The sequence below is a fragment of the Apteryx rowi genome, unplaced genomic scaffold (genome assembly GCF_003343035.1).
Source record: "Apteryx rowi isolate R43461 unplaced genomic scaffold, aptRow1 scaffold_283, whole genome shotgun sequence".
Lineage (NCBI taxonomy): Eukaryota > Metazoa > Chordata > Aves > Apterygiformes > Apterygidae > Apteryx > Apteryx rowi.
Window position 1 is genome coordinate 669,392 of NW_020449230.1, and position 17,489 is coordinate 686,880.

Genomic DNA, 17,489 nt, shown 5'->3' on the forward strand with positions numbered 1-17,489 from the left:
ATGTCACAGTGACCTTTCCTCATCTCTCAGGGGTTCATAGTCCCTGGAAACTGTTCCATAAGTATAGGTATCCATAAGCACAGTCCAGCTACGTCATGGTCCCCAGGCTTGACAAAGGACCAAGAACCCACACATGGGACTGGCATGTCCTTCGTCCTGTCCTTCCTTGAGTGCACACAGGGTGGTCTGCAAAACCAGCCGAAGAGCCTAGGCAGGCTCTTCTGTCAGCGCCTCCCACATGTGTCTCTGGAATAGGTAGTGAACAGCTGCCATCTTACCCACGCAGGCTCCACTAGGCGACAGCTTGTATCCAGTTGAGCATTCGCACCTGTAACTGCCTGGGATGTTGATGCAGTCAGCATTGCGCTGGCAGAGGTTCTCCCCACTGCTGCATTCATCGATGTCTGTGGGAGAAGAGAAGCAAAACCTTGACTGTACAGAGTGTTAAGCCATCACCAGGCACCCTGCTGATAGGACTGGAGTGGCTCACTGGAGTCAAATCGATTTTAACCACTGTTTTGTTCCAACCAGGGTCAATTCTAATCACTTTTTCTATTGTTTTACAATAAAGTGATGCATTTTAAGTACAACTCAAATCTTTTAAACACTCAAATCTAGTAATTTTTTCTTAAAAAAAAAAAAAAAAAAAAAGCAAAGGAAAAGGAAACCAGACAGGAACATTCAGGAAAAGCAGCAGTATTTGTCCACCCCTTGATGGTGAAAATGAAGAGACTTTCAAGAACGCTAAGAACATGTGGACTCGGTGCACGTCTACTGACAGCCCTGACCCTGATGCCCCATGAGSTGGGGAGGTGTTGGTGCCGTGCTGAGACTCCCCCACCTTGGCAGCACYGCCCTGGCTTCCCCATTACCTTCACAGATGAGAAGGATGTTGTTGTAGCTGAATCCAATGGGGCACTCGCACCGGAAGCTGCCGATCTGGTTGATGCAGACACCGTTCGTGCAGATAGCAGGGATCTCACTGCACTCATCAATATCTGCGCACAACAACATCTCTGTCAGCATCCCAGGAAGGGAGAAGGGAGGAAAGAATCCCCCATAGCTGGACAACTGCTGTCTTGGCTAACTCTAGAAAGAACTCTAAAAGGAAATGGCCCCCAGAGGGACTAGTTGTACTCACCAATTGGCTTCCCYGTGTGAATGTCGATGATAAAGCCGGGGGCCTGGTTCCCACACAGGATCTGGTACTCCGCTGGAAGGGGAACACCAAGGTCATGCCTAGCAGGCAGGCAGAGTGGGATGCAGCAAGGGATGAGAGGGAGAGCAGCCAGCTACGGCTGGACCCAGCAGTGAGATGAGGTGACAGGCAGGAAGGTATGTGCACTGTGCTCAGCGAGGTATCTCAGGGGACATATGGGGAACTTCAGACCACACATGCACTGTGGTGCATAAAGTATACACACGCATACACTGTGTGGCAATAGACACACACACACACACACACACACACACACAGAGAAAAGGACATGCAAACATGACCTCTGCATGCCTCTCCTGCAGGTACACACTCATTCCTCCACACTGCAAACAACACACAGACCGTGCTCCCCACTGCATTACAGGCACACAGACATCTCCACCCTATGCTCAGCCTGCCTACACGGCCCAGACTCACTGCATGCCCACAAGCAGCCTCACCAAATCTTGCACACCGTCTCCCCTCTGCTGATACTCACCCAGTCACCTGTGTCCTTCCAGCACAAGACACTGTGCAAAGCTGTGTGTCCCTGTAGCATTCACACCCATAGGAATTGCCTGCTGGATGTGATGCTCTCCCTTATCCCCCACTATTGTGTATGAGAAACAGTGCCTGTGCCTCGAAGTGCACAGATTGACCAGAAAATAGAGGAGGCAGCCATGGTCTCAAGATGCCTTTCCAGGAGGGCTGACTTACGGCTGGCTGGCGTGGGGCAGGGCTCACACGGCTTGTTCCAGGCCTTGCCAATGTTGTAGGAGCAGCAACACATCTTCTTCGTCATGTTGAAGGAGAGCTCGTTCTCACACGTGTCGTTGTAGTTGCGATAGCACACGCTCTTCCTCATGTCTGCAAAGGCAGCCCAGACACTGTCTTGTGCCAGCCCTGGGAATGGGAGCTGCCAGCTCCAACATGTTCATTGCCTGGGAGATGCCAGACTGCCTGGTCCTGGTGCCCAGGGACTGTAGTTAACACACAGGCCCTTCAAGGGAAGCCCAGAATAGTGTCTGCAGACATGGGCTGAAGCCCAGCTGCCCTGCTCCAGTGACAACCTTGGGCCCTGGCCCATAGCAGGCAGCAGCAATACACAAGCTCTGCTGGATGCTCTTGCCACCCCACGCCAGCTGTTCTCCCTGTAACTGGTGACAGGGCAAACATCAGCCTCACTGGCATAGGCAGCATGCACAGCATAGGAGCAGGGAGGCAGTGAGGTACCTGGTAAAACCAGGAATCCTGAGCCCCAGCTTCCTGCTGGGTCGATCCCTTTTCCCACTTCTTCCACTCAGCCACATTGCCCTTAACATGCTGCCCACAGTACGATCTGGTGGCTCTGCACAGCCAGGGCGCTGCCAGGCCCCCTGCCCCAGATTCGGACAACGGCATACCCATGCAGTTATTTCCACCGTTGACTTGCATGTATTCAGGTGGGCACACGCAGGTGTAGTTGCCAAGGGTGTTGTAGCAGGTCCCAGGGCCGCAGATTCCGATGTGAGCRGAGCACTCATCAATATCTGCCAAAAAGAGGAAAACGTAGGTCAGAGCACTGGGCCCGACATGAGGTGGGGGACAGACTTGTCAAACGGTCTGGCACAGGGCACATGCAGCGGTGCATAGGGACCAGGCTGCCCTGGTATTGGGAAGGCATGGAGGCACAGGATTCTCGATGAGGATGGGAAGTCTGGAAGAGAAAGGGGAAGGGATTCTGCCAAACCTTTCCTACAGGGCAAAGGGAAGTCCCTACCCAGTCCAGACACAAGCACAGCTGTTAGAGCACACACACCACACGCACACACACACACAGAGGCTTCCACGCACCAGGCATGCACCCACACGTAGGCACCATAGCGCAGCTACCTTCACAGATGCGTGTGTCCTCATTGAGGTAATAGCCAAGCGGGCACTCGCACTGGAAGCTGCCAAAAGTGTTCACGCAGTTGCCCCCCTGGCAGAGGCCTGGCAGCTCCTGGCACTCGTCGATATCTGAGAAGGGAGAACGGCTGGGAAGTGCTCGCTGCCCAGAGACCTGGCAGACCAGACCGGGCAGCAGCCTCACCCCAGGACACCCAGTATGTCAAACCCACCACCTCCAGGCTCTSTTAGCATCTGAGCTGCTTGGCCAGGTGGCCAGAGCATGTCAGAGGAGGGCACACACTCACTGTGTGCCAKGGCATGGGCAGCAGTTCTGCACACRGCCAACCAGCCCAGGGCCGGGGCAGACRGTGCCCACAGCAGGTCTGGGCTCTCCTGGCACTTGAGTCCCTGGAGACAAGGCATGGGGGAGCCAGCTCTCCTTACCTTCCAGGATGACTGTGATAGGGTTGGGCCGGAAACCTTCTCCTCCAGGGCATAGGGTTTTGTACTCAGCTGTGGAAAGAGTCAGTCAGGGGGATCCTGAGCCAYGCTGGGCCTCCATGAAACAGGGCAAGGAGGGAGAAACCCAGAAGAAATGTTCCATGGATGCAGTGACACTGGTCCAGATGCAGCAGCCTGACTCCTGTCACACCCCAAGCCAACTTAGCCCCCCTCCCTCCACTTGCCCACCCCTGAACAAGGCTATCCCATGCCCTCCCCCAGCCCTTTGTGACTGGGAATGAAGGATCCCACCCTGGACACCCAGGTACAAYGGGCCTCCCCTCCCCCATCCCACCCCACCTTTCTCCTGACCTGGCCYATCTGTCTTGCCCTGCGCTGACATAGCATGACCTGGTCCTTCTYTCCTTCCTCAGCTTCTTTTGCTTCATCCAAGTGATAATGCCAACCTGACACTCAACCCAGGCACACACATATCCTTACCAGGGACCTCTAGTCTGAGATGAAAAGCCACTGGTACTTGGCCCCTACTCTCCCCTCTGCTCTACGCTGCCCATGGGTTGCCCATGCCCAAATTCGCCCCAGATGTTTTCCCAACTCACTTGTGTTGGCTGGAGGACAAAGCTCACAGGGATTTCCCCATGCACGACCCAGCGAGCAGCAGCAGGATGCCCGAGTGACCCCAACTCCAATTTCTGCACTGCAGGAGATCCCTCCATCTCCTCGATCCTGGGTGTCCAGGAAGCAGTTCCCGACACGGGTGTCTGCACAAAGACAGCAGTGGGTGAGCAAAGCTTCTCCAGCAGATACCAGKGGGCAGAGAAGGAATGAACAGCACTATTGCCCTGAGGAGCAGAGAAAGAGGTAAGGCCCCGGTCCTGTCCCGTAGGTCCACACTGTCATCTGCAGGAAACCTGTGTTGCAGTAAACAACGTCCAGACTGTCCTTGCAGCATGTGACTGGGATTCCTTCAAGAATGATATTTGGCCAGCTTTCCTGGTATAGGCCACGCTATGTCATGCAGGGGACATAACATGGTGGCCTGTCTTCAGTGTGACAAAGGAGCATGACCCAAAAACTGCCTCCAGTGACCCAGAGCCTTTCAAGAAACAAAGACTTAAGACTAGCTCTAGAATTGCCCAGAGACCTCTTCATGGTCCCATCTCCACTGATGAGTTTTCCCTCCTTAAAGTGTCACTTTGCACCAGCACTTCACTACCTCTGTGGCTCAATCTTCACAGGAGGTGGGTACCCTTCTTCTGATACAGGGCTAAACCTATCATGAACAGCCCAGTGTTAGGGAGGGCTGGTTGAGTTCAGCCACCCCAGTCTCTGGCAGTGGCCAGCTCTGGTTGTGTAGGCCTAACAAAAAGGACCACCAAGCTCTGGGATGGAGGATGTGCTTTCCACATGGGTCGCCACTCACCCACACAGCCCACACCAGTGGGATTCAACTCAAAGTCTTGTGGACAGTTGCAGAGGTAGCTGCCAGGGGTGTTGACACACAGGCCATTGATGCAATTCACAGGGTCTGCACACTCGTTGATGTCTGAAAAGATGGAAAGATGAAGATTCAGGGCCTGTGGATGGTTGCTACAAAAACCATAGCCCTAACCCTGTACACACAGGGTTACTCTGTAGTACACACACAGGTTGTCTGTCCATAGCCATGGTATTTCTAACACGCTTCATGAGACGGCAGGCAGAATTCTCTTAGAAACAAAGCCTGCCTTGCCCTGCCTTGTCCTGCCTCACCTACTTTGACCAGGCTCAGAAGAAAGGAGCAAAGCCACAGTGAGCTTTCCATTCTACCTACTGCAGGCATACCATCCAGTAGTATCTGGGTCTTTCCAAGAGCAAATACACATCACCCAGGGGTGCTTAGTTGACTTCATGCTGCTAGACCTCTCCTTGTGGCATCTGGGACCAGTTCACACCAGCAGATCATGGGGCACTGATCCTCATCGAATGGCCCCATGAAAGTCCCATACCTGTGCAGTTGCCTCCACTCCTGTCCAGCTCATAGCCATCATCACAGGCACAGCGGAACATCCCAGGCAGGTTCTGGCAGGTCCCAAAGACACAAATATTCTGGAAGGTGCATTCATCAATGTCTGCAAGAGAGAGACAACTGGGTACTCAAGCCATGGCAGGGCAGGGGCCAGGACAGGCCTCTCCTGCGCCCATCACAAAGCAGAGTCATAACTCCAGCTACCCACCCAGTAACCCATCCCCTCATGTTGGCTCTAATGCCAAGGGATATCGCTTCCTGGGTGAGCAGGGGCCAGGCATGCTGTGTGTACACCCTCTCCCCTCGCCCCTGTTCAGCTGATCCCCCACATTCTGCATGTATCCTGGGCTTAGCCCAAGCTCTCAGCAGGTTGGGGACTGACTCCTGTAAGTGGAAGAGCTGGCACCTCTGCAGGGGTTGGTCTCACTTGGAGCTGATAGCCTCAGGGATAGCATCTTGGAGCCAGAGCAACGAGGCACATGGGGAGGTGCTCGCATTCAAACCTCTAGGCACTTACCCTGGCAGGCCTTGCTGTCCTCTGTGGGGTTGAAGCCCATCTCGCACTCGCAGCGGTAACCCCCAGGTGCATTGAGACACTGCCCATTCTCACACAGGTTCACATTATCCGCACACTCGTCCACATCTGGGGAGAATCAAGTGTGAGACTGATGCGGTGCCCACCCAAAGATAGGAGCTTCCCCCACCTTGACCAGGAAAATCCCACAAGCCTTTGCTGTTAGCTTGTTCTCACCCCTCTGCTGGGGGGCTGCAAGGAGAGGTTGCAAAGTTTTTCATTGCCTTGGTCCTGACAAAACATCTGAGAGAAAGGGGCATCTCTGCTGAGGGCATTTGAGCAGGCTGGGTGGAGCRAGAGTATCTGAGCAGGCTGTGGTGCAAGGCAGGCTGCACTGATTTCTGGAGATGCCTGGTTTGGTGAATCCCAGACACAGGCAGCCAGGTGTTGAGCCAGGCTGGTGGTTGAGAGGGGATGGCACTTTATCCCATCAGGACACCCAAGCCACATTCCTGCTGCTCGGTGAGTGCACAGGCCTCACCTGAGCAGGAGAAACCATCCCCGTTGAAGCCTTCTCGGCAGGTACAGCGGTAGGAGCCCGGTGTATTCACACAGTTGGCATTCAGGTTGCACTTGTGCTCTTCAGTTGCACACTCATCCAGATCTGGGCAGGGAGATCCCCAGTCAGTGTTGTGCCACTGGTCTTGCCTTACACACACATATTTACCCCACCCCTTACTTCCCTTCATACACACCACTTACTGATAAGTGACTGTACTCATATATCTCCTGCATACGTATGCACCATATACACACCAGCACATCCCTACACACCTCCCGCACCCATATATCCCTGTATACATGCTACACCATGCCCCAACATACCACCACACAGCTACACAATCTGACAATGACACTCTCATCCACACACATCTCCATACCACACATACACACGCCATTTCCCACGTATATATATGCCCTCACTCCCACATCCACAGTTCATATCCTTCCTGGACACAGTTGCACATCCTGACAGTGAAACACCTACACATCCACATCTACAGTCCCACTCCATCACATACCCACATCCCCCTGCACCTCAGTAAATTCTCATGCAGGGTTCCTGGGGCCCAAGAACATTTAAAGTGCAGATGTCAGCCCAGCCCAGCTTTCACAGGTGTCCACAGGGCACTGAACAGACCAACATCCTCCTCTCCTGTGATGAGAACTCACCATTGCATTTGAGYCCATCTCCAAGCCAGCCCGTGCGACACTTGCACTTGAAGCTCCCAGGCACGTTGATGCAGGAGGCATGCATGTCACAGTTGTGAGCCCCGATCTCACATTCATCAATGTCTGCAGGAAGGAAGGACATCAGACCTGACACAGCTCAGGTCCCCCAAGAGAGGAGAGGGCAGCTTGGTGCCAGCCTGCTCTCTGATATGGACACCAGTGGCTCCTGGGAGCCTTAACCCCATGGAACAAGCTCCTGTGGGGAACAGACTGCCCGGGGGTGATAACGGTGAGCTGAAGAGCTGATCTGTGCAAACGCAGCCCCCTGGAAGACGAAGACAAAAGGAAGGGAAGGCCCATGGCTTGGCTATAAACTAGGAAAGTCTCAATTTCTGGCTGGAGCCTGCCTTCCTGGCAATCTCTGCCTGCCCAGGAGGGGCTCCCAGCAGGACCAAGTGTCCACAGCATCCCCCAGTAGAGGGATGGTATTACCTGCAGGGCAAATGCAGTAGATGTTTGTGAGGGCTCCCACCAGCACCCCTGGCTCCAGGCCTGGTGTGTTCCCACCTGTGCAGCCTGTGGTTCCCTTCTTGACAAAGTAGCCCAGCTGACAGTGACAGATGAAGGATCCCTTAGTATTTTCACACTCGCCATGCAGGCAGATGTTAGGGTTGAGATCACATTCGTTCACATCTGTGGGAGAAGAAGAACCTGCTTTGAGCATCATAACAACCACATCCTGGCTCTGGGGCAGCCCTTTCCATCCCTCCCTCCTTCCATCCAATGGCAGCCTGGTGCTGCAGYGACGGCACATGTCCAGGGCAAAGCATTGTTCTCACCAATACAAGTTTTCATGTCCAGGGATGCCATGAAGCCATCAAAGCAGAGGCAGCGATACTCCCCAGGGATGTTAGTGCACTGCCCACCATCGCAGATATCTGGATTATCCTCACATTCATCAATATCTAGAAAGAGAAGACCATTGTCTGGGTAACGAAGTTAGAGCCAGGGGATGGGGAGTTGAGGGTGCAGTAAGGGGGGTGGCACAGGAGGGTCTGCACTCCAAATCATGTAGTTACAAGATTCTGGAGCCTGTAACGAAGGTCTGGATTTTCACAGCGGGACAAGCAGGGAATATCTGTCCAGAGAAATCATTTCCCTGGAAGTGTCCTAAAAATGAGACCCCCCTCACCCCAAAGCCAACACTATGGCTGACAAGTAATGGACTCAGAGGTCCCTGGGGCACCATCTATGACAGCCAGGCTGGCCGCTCACCTGCACACGATCTCTGGTCTGGCATCAGCGCGTAGCCTTCACTGCAGCTGCACTCGTAGCTGCCCTCTGAGTTGGAGCAGTGTGTATCACAGCCACCATTGGTGATGGTGCACTCATCAATGTCTGGGGGAGAAGGGAGAGGTCAGGCRGCTGTTTGAGTTGTGGGCTGGGACATGTGCCTTGCAGCAGAGCTGCTCACACACAGTGGATGCCAGCACACAGAGACAAAGTGGCAGATATGCCTTTGCGGTGGGCTCATTGAAGAGGGATCATAGCTCCCCCAGATAGAAGGAAGTACCTCTTGCCTTCTCTGCCAGCCACTTCACAGCTCACAGCAGATTCACAGCTGGTGATGCCTGGTGACCAGCAGTGCAGGTCTGGCTGCAGTTCACTCCTGAGGAGATTCTGCCCTTGCCTGGTGCTAACCTACACTCAGGCACCCCACTGAGCATTATAAGAGGTATGAGACTAGGAGGGTCCTGGATGCATACTTGAATCTTGGCATGGCTAGCTGGCAAAAGAAAACACTCACCAACACAGCCTTGCCTGTCCGGTGTGGCCTGGAAGCCTGAGTCACATGCACACTGGTAGGTACCGATGACGTTGACACAGCGTCCATTGCGACACAGGTTATCACTAAGGGAGCATTCATTGATATCTGTAGTGGAGAGAGCATTTCGAACAGTCAGTCATGCTGATGCCATGCTGAGCATCCTTTGGTACCCATTCCTGGGTACCCACACCTACTGCTGTCTCCAAACTTAGCTTTGTCCTTGCTTTCTGTCCTGTAACTGTCCTGCACCACTTTCTGTCCTGGGTGGAGGAAGCAGGCTGAACCCCCCAGAACTGGGAGCTGCAGTTCTCAGGTTCAGCCCAGGGCTTTTATGGTTTCATTCTCTCTTCATTCCTCTGGGGTGTTCTTCTATCCTCTCTGGGTCGGCAAGGCCTCCCAATTCCCTGTCTTCTCCCATCGTTGTTTGGTGCTACTTATGTTTCCCAGGAATCTGAATCATGGATTCCCGATCACACTAGAACACAGTCCCAGCTCATACTGTCCTGGGCAAATCCCCTTTGCTCATTTGTCTCTCCTCAGCTTGCAGGTTATGGCTATGCTAATTACCTAAATAGAGCCAAGCATGAGTATGTTCCACCTGTACATGAGACTGGAAGGAGAGCTTCACATGCCCAGCATGAGATCCAAGTCTCCCTGCATTGCTTTCCATCATCTCACCTATGCAAGCGTTTCCTTCAGAGGTCAGCTCATGTCCAGGGGGACAGATGCATTCAAAGCTGCCATCTGTGTTCATGCAGATCCCGCCTCGGCACAGCAGTGGGTCGCGCTCACACTCATTGATATCTGCAGGAAGTGACATGAAATGTGGTGGATTTTCCCCTTCAGCTGGGTTTTCCAGATAATGGTTTTGCGCTGATGCCATGGACCACAGTTCCCAAAGCAGTMCCATGACCAGAGATATACCCCAAAACAGAGGGCCATCCCAAAGTTAACAAGGCAGTGAATCCAGGGTTTGAGTGAACCCAGTGGATTTATGTTTGAAGTATGCATTTTGGGAAACAGCATCTCTTGCCTTGATTGGTGGCTCTGTGGGCTCCCAGCAAGGATGGAGGACTCCTCTGTGGGCTCCCATGGCCAAGAGAACAGCAGCCAGGAGGTGGCAGGGCAGGATCAGCGATGTCCCACAGACATCAGGGTAGGGAGAGCCCTCAACTAGGCCAAGGTCTATTCCCAGAGCCCTGATGCACTGCCAGCAGAGACAGCATGGGGTCCTTCACTGATGGTCTATTGGCCCACAAAAGGTACAGCATCCACTTCAGGAGGCAGAGGCTACAGCTCTGTCCCTTTGCCCTCCTTCTCTGGAGGGGCCTCAGTCTCAGACCAGGCCTTGTTAGGGGATGTGGCATCTCCCCATGCATCCCCCAGTCCTTAGAGAGTCTGTGCTGTGTCTCTTAAGCTCCTGACTGCATTTTACAGATGCTTTGCTGTTCTCCCAGGGTTATATCAATAGCTTTCTCAGGTCCACACAAACCCTTCCTCTCTCCAAAACTGCTGCCACTCACCCCAGCTCTGCCTTTGCACCCAAAACTCACTACCCTGGGGAGAGAAGACCCTGTCAGGGCTCTCTTCAGCATGGGGTCTCYAAAATACCCCCAGAAAGCAATGTAGAAATTCAACTTTATAGCAGAGCACAGAGAGCTAATCTAATTTCCCACAACATCTCTACAGGTCCCAGTCCTCTGTTTTGTAATCAGTGGTGCCCAGGCACTGCCAGGGGAACTAAACAGAGAGGTAGCTGGACAGCCAAACACTCAGAGAACAGCTGAGAATGGGGAGCCCTCACCAGATCCAGCATCAGCTGTATTCTTCCCCATTGCAAAGTAGGAAGGTGCTGCCTTGCCCTGGAGACAGGCCCTTACCCATGCAGTTCTTCATCATCATGAAGCCGCTCTCATAGCCTTCGAAGCACTCGCACTCAAAGCTGCCCGGTGTGTTGACGCAGGTACCATGGCCACACAGGTCTGGTGAGATGCGGCATTCATCTATATCTGTGGGGATGGAGCAGATCAGCTAGTGGAGGCAGGGTAGACTAGGAGCACCACTACAGCTGGCACTGGGCTGCCTGTCCTGCATATCAATYCAATGAGAAGGAAATGAGCTCCTGGCCTGGAAAGTTTGGCCTGGCAGCCCAGAGAATTCCTCTCTCTCGAAGGAGACACAGCCATTAACCTTTCTCTCTGATGCAGGGCTGATCCTTCCTCCCAGCAGGCTGGAGGAGTCTCCATGGTCCTGCCCTTGGCTTCTCAGCACTTCCATGAGATAGCTGCCATGTCTCCTCTGGGTACCACCATCATGCTAAGCATCCCATGAGGCAGGCAAGGTAACAAGTTGGGCTGGAATGGTCTGGAGAGGGCTGGCTCTTCCCTTACCTGTGCAGTTCCTTTCCTCAGCATCCAAAGCAAAGCCRTTGCCACAGAGACACCTGAAGCTGCCAATGGTGTTTCGACAGGTCCCGTGAGTGCACAGGCCAGAGAAGACCTTACATTCATTCACATCTGTGGAGAAAGAAAAAACAGCAGTATTTCAGAGAGGGGATGTCTGCAATGAACCTAATGTCCCAGGGCAAGGAGCAGGTCCCTTGGGCTGAAGCTAAGATGGGCTGAGCACAGCCCATGATCAACAATTCCCCCGTCTCTTCTCACCTTTATAGAAGGGCCTGCCTGAAAGCACGTCTCCTCTATTGGCAAAGCCAGGTCCCCTTGGGCAGATGGCCTTATATTCGCTGGAGCCGATCTTGGGACATTCTTCACAATCGATGCCCCAGGCTGAGCCCACAGAACAGCAACACATGTCAATCCGGTACTTGCCCGGAAGAGGCTCTGCACATTCATCTTCATCCCACTTCATGTAGCACTGTTCCACACGCACGTCTGTGGAGAGAGCAGAGCTGAGCCCCCGTCTGCAACACCAGACAACCAGGAGGGCCAACAAACTGGGGTCAACAAGCATCCTCCAAACAGTGCCCAGGAATGAGTCCAGGAACCTTTCCAGTAGGCATTTGGATGTGGCCACCTTTTTTGGAATGCTATGAGAGGTTAATAGCCATAGCCAGCCTGTGACTGTTGGCACCAGGGCCAGAGAATGGGCCCTGCATGGGGCAGTTAGTAGTGCAGATAGCCCCTATGCAAGGGGACAGGTTTGTCATGGTGTGTCCAGAGAGCAGCCAAGAGCTGTTTTAGGGCTGCTGGGAAAGGTCATTAACTGGTATTGTTAGGCTATTTAAAGTCTAATCACCATAAGCACAGAGGCCCGATGATGATCAGAAGCAGAGGAACCTAGTAACTGAAYCAGTGAAAACAGAGCACACAGAATTGGTTACTCCCKAAGTCTGCCCAAGGAGAATGACTGCGCTACTGACTGAGCCTGAGAACATGGAGCTKCRGCAGCCTCACCTCTGTTGGGCTACTGGATTTGGYATGTCCTAACAGATATGACRTTCTTCAGGCAGCAATGGTCTTGGGAGTTCAGTGGTGGCATGAGGTGGGATGGGTTGGGCCTATGTAGAGGTGGCTGAGAGGAGGCCAGGGGTCTGGGTGAGGTGAGGTGTCCTTACCCACGCATGTCCTGGCAGTGCCATCGAGGGTCAGCCCTTCTGGACATTCGCACCGGAAGGAGCCAGCCGTGTTCACACAACGACCGTTTGGGCAGACGCCAGGGAAGACATCGCACTCATTCACGTCTGTCAGCAGGGAGGCAAGAGACAGGCATGAGGCTGGCATGTGACCAGGCCCAGTATGGCCTTGAAGGGCTCCTGGGAGAGCCAAAAGGAGCCCAGAGCTGCCTACTAGGCTAAAAAGAGCAAGTTGGCACCCAGCCATATCCAGACACTTTTRCAAGGAGGCTGCATCACAGAGCCTTGTCAGAGAGGGTCTGGCAGGCAGGATGGGCCTGTTGCACACGCCAATAGTTGGCACGATGTTGACAGAGCAGCACCAGAACACACAGACATGAGCATTTCATCTCCAGATACTGGTGCTACACACAGGAGATTGGTCTCCACCCCAAACACCTGGCTCTAGTGCTCAGRGCAAAGGCCAACAGCAAGAGGTAATATAGAAGATGCAGGGCCCCATCCAGCTCCTTCCAGACGCTAAGATGCAGAAAAACAGCAAATGAACCATGACCATATTCCCAAWAAAAAAGCTTTGTTCTGTGTCCTGCAGCACTTTACCTTCACATGTGACCCCCTTCATCCTGGCGTAGCCCCGGGGACAGGCMGTATCTGCAAGAAAACAAAGGAATGTCAACAGAGAAATGGGTGACATCCTGTCTGCCTTGCTGATTTCTGCACCAGGCGGGGCCTTACCAATCTCACAGCGCTCGCAGGGGCTGCCCCAGGCTGCCCCCAGAGTAGCACAGCACTCTGATTTCAGTGTGGCTCCATTGATGTTCACCTCACAGCGCCCATCCTGGATGTTCAGCCAGCACGTACCTTTCATGCTGTCTGTAGGGGTAAAGACAGGGTGTGAGTGAAGAGCTGCTCCTCAGCTGAGGTTCTTAGCTTTATGGCAGCCAGCCTGTGATGAGAAGCATCTAGGAGAAACTATCCCCCAGTTGCAATGTGACTAATTGCTCTCTGGCCCCACTTTGTCTTTCAGGCTCTTGGGCCAAGCACTTTGCAGCATGGACCCAAATTGYGCTTTTCCCCAGGGCCCTGTCCCACTGCTGTGTTACAGAGAGGCATTGCTGTGCTCTCTGATACAACTGCTATTGCATTATTTCTGCATCCTGCCTTTTCCTATTCCCAGCCTGCTCCTCTTCTGGGTAGAAATAGTTCTTTCTGCCCAGCTGCCCTGGACCACCATACCCTGGCGCTCTGCAAGGCCCTGACTACCTGGGGKTGGCTGGACCTACTGGGAAGTGATCCAGATGATGAGAAGGGACCCATTTCATCTTGATCTGCCTTAATCTCAGCACACTATGAACCCATCTGATGAGTAAGAACCTGCCATCCTGGTATCCTGGAGGGTCCCCTGGGACCCCATGTCTGCGCTTTGTCTTGCTGCAGCACAGTTAGGGACTTCTCTGCCTGACAAAATGCTCAGAGCACTGCCTGAGGTTTCAGCTTTTCAGGCTTCCTGTATGAACAAGAGAGGTTTTAATAGTTGCCAACAACCAAGGAAATGCAGAGAGAGAACGAGAGGTCTCAAAGGATCTCCATCCCTAAGCCAGGAGCGTGGGATCTGGCTTCAGGTGAACAGGAAGGGGACAAAAGCCACTGCTGATATCAGACACCACCCCAGGGCTGGCTACTGAAGGTGACCTCCTTACCCACGCAGATGGTGCCACTGGGGTCCAGCTTGCTGCCTGGGGAGCACTCACAAGCAAAAGAGCCAGCATTGTTCCTGCAGACACCATTCACACACGGGTTAGAGGTGCACTCGTTGATATCTGCGGGGGGAAGAAAGGGACTGTGACTGTGGTGAGTGCCATTAGACCCAATATTTGCTTCCAGGACGTGACCACCAGGCTGTAAAGATAAAGGTGTCTCCTGACAACCTCCAAATTGGGCTGCTCAGCAAAGAGGGGTGTAGGAGAACATTGTTTCTGCCACTTTCAAGAGGCCTTTGAAAAGTTCTACAGGGCTTCTAAGGACACTGAGCAGGTGCAGTGGCCAGTAAAAAACTGTCCAGGGCCAGGGACTTCTGGGGGGGGGAGGGGAAGGAGGAGGGGACAACAAGAAGAAAAGAACAGGAAGAAGGGAGATTTTTCAACTGTTCAGAAGATCAGCAGTCCAGGCCATAGGGGTCTTGGACGATACAACTCATGTATCCACCATCACAAAGGGGATGGGCGCTTGCTGCAGATACCATGAAATTAGTGAGGTTCTTCAAGACTGAGGAAATGGATGGACTGAGGCTGGTTGATGAAACTTCTGGAGAATGATGGACTCATTTGCTCAGGGCTGCTCCTGGCTAAGCCACAGAGCTGAGCATGGCTACATAGCATTTGCCAGATTTCACCATCTTTACAGAAAATCAGGGTTTTGTCTAAACATATATTTATGCATAAAGTGCCAGTCCTCAAATGTTTTAGGACTTTGCRGTCAGGAAACAAATCTCAATCTTCCCCCAATCCAAACTGTAAGCTTTCAGCCAAATCCCCCAAACTTGCAATTTTGGGCAGCTACAAATTTGGGGGCTTGGAGGAAATTGTTCTGGTTTTCAGTTACTGAAAACCCCATATGTTCTGAGTTTGGATGTCTACTATTCCAAATGAAGAATGAAATTTCCCGCTAGAAAACAACAACAACAACAACAACAAACCCCAAACACCTGGAGCTGGTCCTGTTCAAACCACTGGAGTTGAAAGGAACCAAAGTCACATTAGACCCTTAGCTCCCTTTCAGGCACAGTCAAGAACTGCAGTTTATTTTTTACATCTTATGAAGATATTCTGCATTGCCTTCAGAGTCATGTTACCTTCACAGGTGTCTGTCTCAGTCCTGAAGACAAAGCCCTTGGGGCAGGTGCAGGTGTAGCTGCCGGGTGTGTTACGGCACAGTCCATTGTCGCACAGCAAACGATTGACACTGCATTCATCAACATCTGTGGGCAGGGAGATGGGGTTTCTGAGCTACTATATCAGTGTCCAGTCTCCTACCTGGTCAGCTCTACAGAGCCCTGGCAGTCTGAGAGGCACAGAAATGGTCTAACTATTGCTCAGGTCAGTACTGCTTAYGGCATGGCACGTGTGAGCAAACACATACAGACCTACAGACACAGCCAGAAGGTAGGGGAGAGAAGAGACCACAGGCCCATGCACACTCATTGCTTTCCATGGTTTACAGTGACGTTAGGCAGCAGGATGCACGTCCCTCTCTAGAGACTTACCCCAGCTCAGGCAGTGTTGTTTAGAGTAGACTAGTCCATCATTTGCAGCCCAGAACCATTCAGACTCCAAGTATCACTCCCCTTGGTGTTCCTTCGGGTCTGGTGTTTTTGTGCCTAACACCTGGCCACCAAGCTAGCACTAGCAAGTGTCTGGAGAGGGATTCTGGTGTTGGTGGCAGTCCTGCTCCAAGTAGGACTTGGAGTGGATCCCTCCAGAGATCACCCTCCACCAGCACTCCTTTGATTTATGTTACCCACTCCTCCATCCTGTCCAGGGTCCTTATCCAGTCTATGGAAGGAGGACAGCAGGTGATCTGGTGTCCCTCAGTCCAGTCTTGGGGTGGTCTGGATTGTGCTCTAGAAGGGCCACCCATTTTTTTACTGTACAACAATTCTATACCCATCCCTTTGGCCAGATGGTGAAGGGGAGGATCCCACCCTCAGAGCAATGCAATGTGGAAAGTATGTTAAATCACATATGTGCCACTTCTCACACAGCATCTTGTGCTTTTCCAGGTGGACAGGACAGCCCTGAATGAGAACAGTGCCTGAGATGATCAGATGCTGTATCACCTCAGGCTCCTGGGCAGCTGCACACGCAGAGGTTTGTGCCTGGCTCCCAGCCTTATCTGATGAGTGCATGGCTCATGCTGTGCGTGGGCCTTCTCCTTACAAGCATTGAACTCCTGCTTCCCCATGTCATGCTGAGTGTGGGCTGCCCTGAACTCACCCACACAGTTTTTGCCTGTGGGATCCGACTCATAGCCCAGGTTGCAGATGCAGCGGTAGCTCCCACGTAGGTTCTCACACATGCCATTGGGACAAATGTCTGGGTTGAGGGCACATTCGTTGATGTCTGCACAGAGAAAGAAACCAAATTGGATGGATCCAGACCAACCACAGATACAGAGATCTTCCATACCCTGATTCTTCATTGTCCCTTGCTGCTGGTCAGACAGCACCTCAGCTGGGACACCCCTCAGCTGACATTCCTCCTTCCTGTCTGACCCACCCTCCTGGTGTGTCCCAGCGTGCCCTGGAGATCCTTGCACCATTCCTCCTGGTGCTGTGGATTTGGGTAACTTTGTCCAGGGGTGCACAGCTGCAAAGCACCAGAGTGAGCCCAGATTCAGTTCCATGTAGAGGGCAATCAGGTCCTTCTGCTATGTGCTTGAGTCTCCTGACAGTGTCTCTACCCCAGGAGCTCAAGTTAAACCATTTAATTGGTCCTCCTATGGGAAAATGTAGGAGGAAGAAGCTGCTTGGGAAGTGTTGTAAGTAGGATGCTGAGGCCAGCTGGGGTAAGGGCAGAGCATGGTGGACAACCTGCCCTTACATACACAGCCCTTCCACAGGGGCCCATTGCTGGAGGGAGAACAGGGCAGGGAATAGGCAGACATGCTGGACAGCACCCTGCGGGTAGCACCAAGTTACTGTGCACAGGGGAGTACCCCCGAGGCGTGACAGCCAGAGGGCAGTTCCTCCTGCTGTGCACCAGTGTCACCTTTCTTTCTTTTTGGCGC

At 52.9% G+C, this 17,489-nt stretch overlaps 1 protein-coding gene across 3 annotated transcripts in view; it reads right to left on the bottom strand.

Annotated features, from left to right (window-relative positions):
• FBN3 (fibrillin 3) overlaps positions 1–17,489 on the bottom strand; it is a 106,190-nt gene that overhangs the window by 14,767 nt on the left and 73,934 nt on the right. For all 3 annotated transcript variants that reach the window (XM_026068940.1, XM_026068941.1, XM_026068942.1), the window contains 27 exons: positions 16,697–16,822; positions 15,556–15,681; positions 14,405–14,524; positions 13,440–13,577; positions 13,305–13,355; positions 12,687–12,812; positions 11,776–12,003; positions 11,503–11,628; positions 10,993–11,121; positions 9,791–9,916; positions 9,092–9,217; positions 8,560–8,682; positions 8,124–8,249; positions 7,852–7,977; positions 7,285–7,407; positions 6,593–6,715; positions 6,055–6,180; positions 5,518–5,640; positions 4,953–5,075; positions 4,129–4,290; positions 3,512–3,580; positions 3,071–3,196; positions 2,602–2,727; positions 1,916–2,065; positions 1,142–1,213; positions 873–998; positions 279–404 (listed from right to left, as the gene is read on the bottom strand). In XM_026068940.1, coding sequence (XP_025924725.1) covers positions 279–404; positions 873–998; positions 1,142–1,213; positions 1,916–2,065; positions 2,602–2,727; positions 3,071–3,196; positions 3,512–3,580; positions 4,129–4,290; positions 4,953–5,075; positions 5,518–5,640; positions 6,055–6,180; positions 6,593–6,715; positions 7,285–7,407; positions 7,852–7,977; positions 8,124–8,249; positions 8,560–8,682; positions 9,092–9,217; positions 9,791–9,916; positions 10,993–11,121; positions 11,503–11,628; positions 11,776–12,003; positions 12,687–12,812; positions 13,305–13,355; positions 13,440–13,577; positions 14,405–14,524; positions 15,556–15,681; positions 16,697–16,822 — 3,372 coding nt within the window. The remainder of the gene's footprint in view (positions 1–278; positions 405–872; positions 999–1,141; positions 1,214–1,915; positions 2,066–2,601; positions 2,728–3,070; positions 3,197–3,511; positions 3,581–4,128; positions 4,291–4,952; positions 5,076–5,517; positions 5,641–6,054; positions 6,181–6,592; positions 6,716–7,284; positions 7,408–7,851; positions 7,978–8,123; positions 8,250–8,559; positions 8,683–9,091; positions 9,218–9,790; positions 9,917–10,992; positions 11,122–11,502; positions 11,629–11,775; positions 12,004–12,686; positions 12,813–13,304; positions 13,356–13,439; positions 13,578–14,404; positions 14,525–15,555; positions 15,682–16,696; positions 16,823–17,489) is intronic.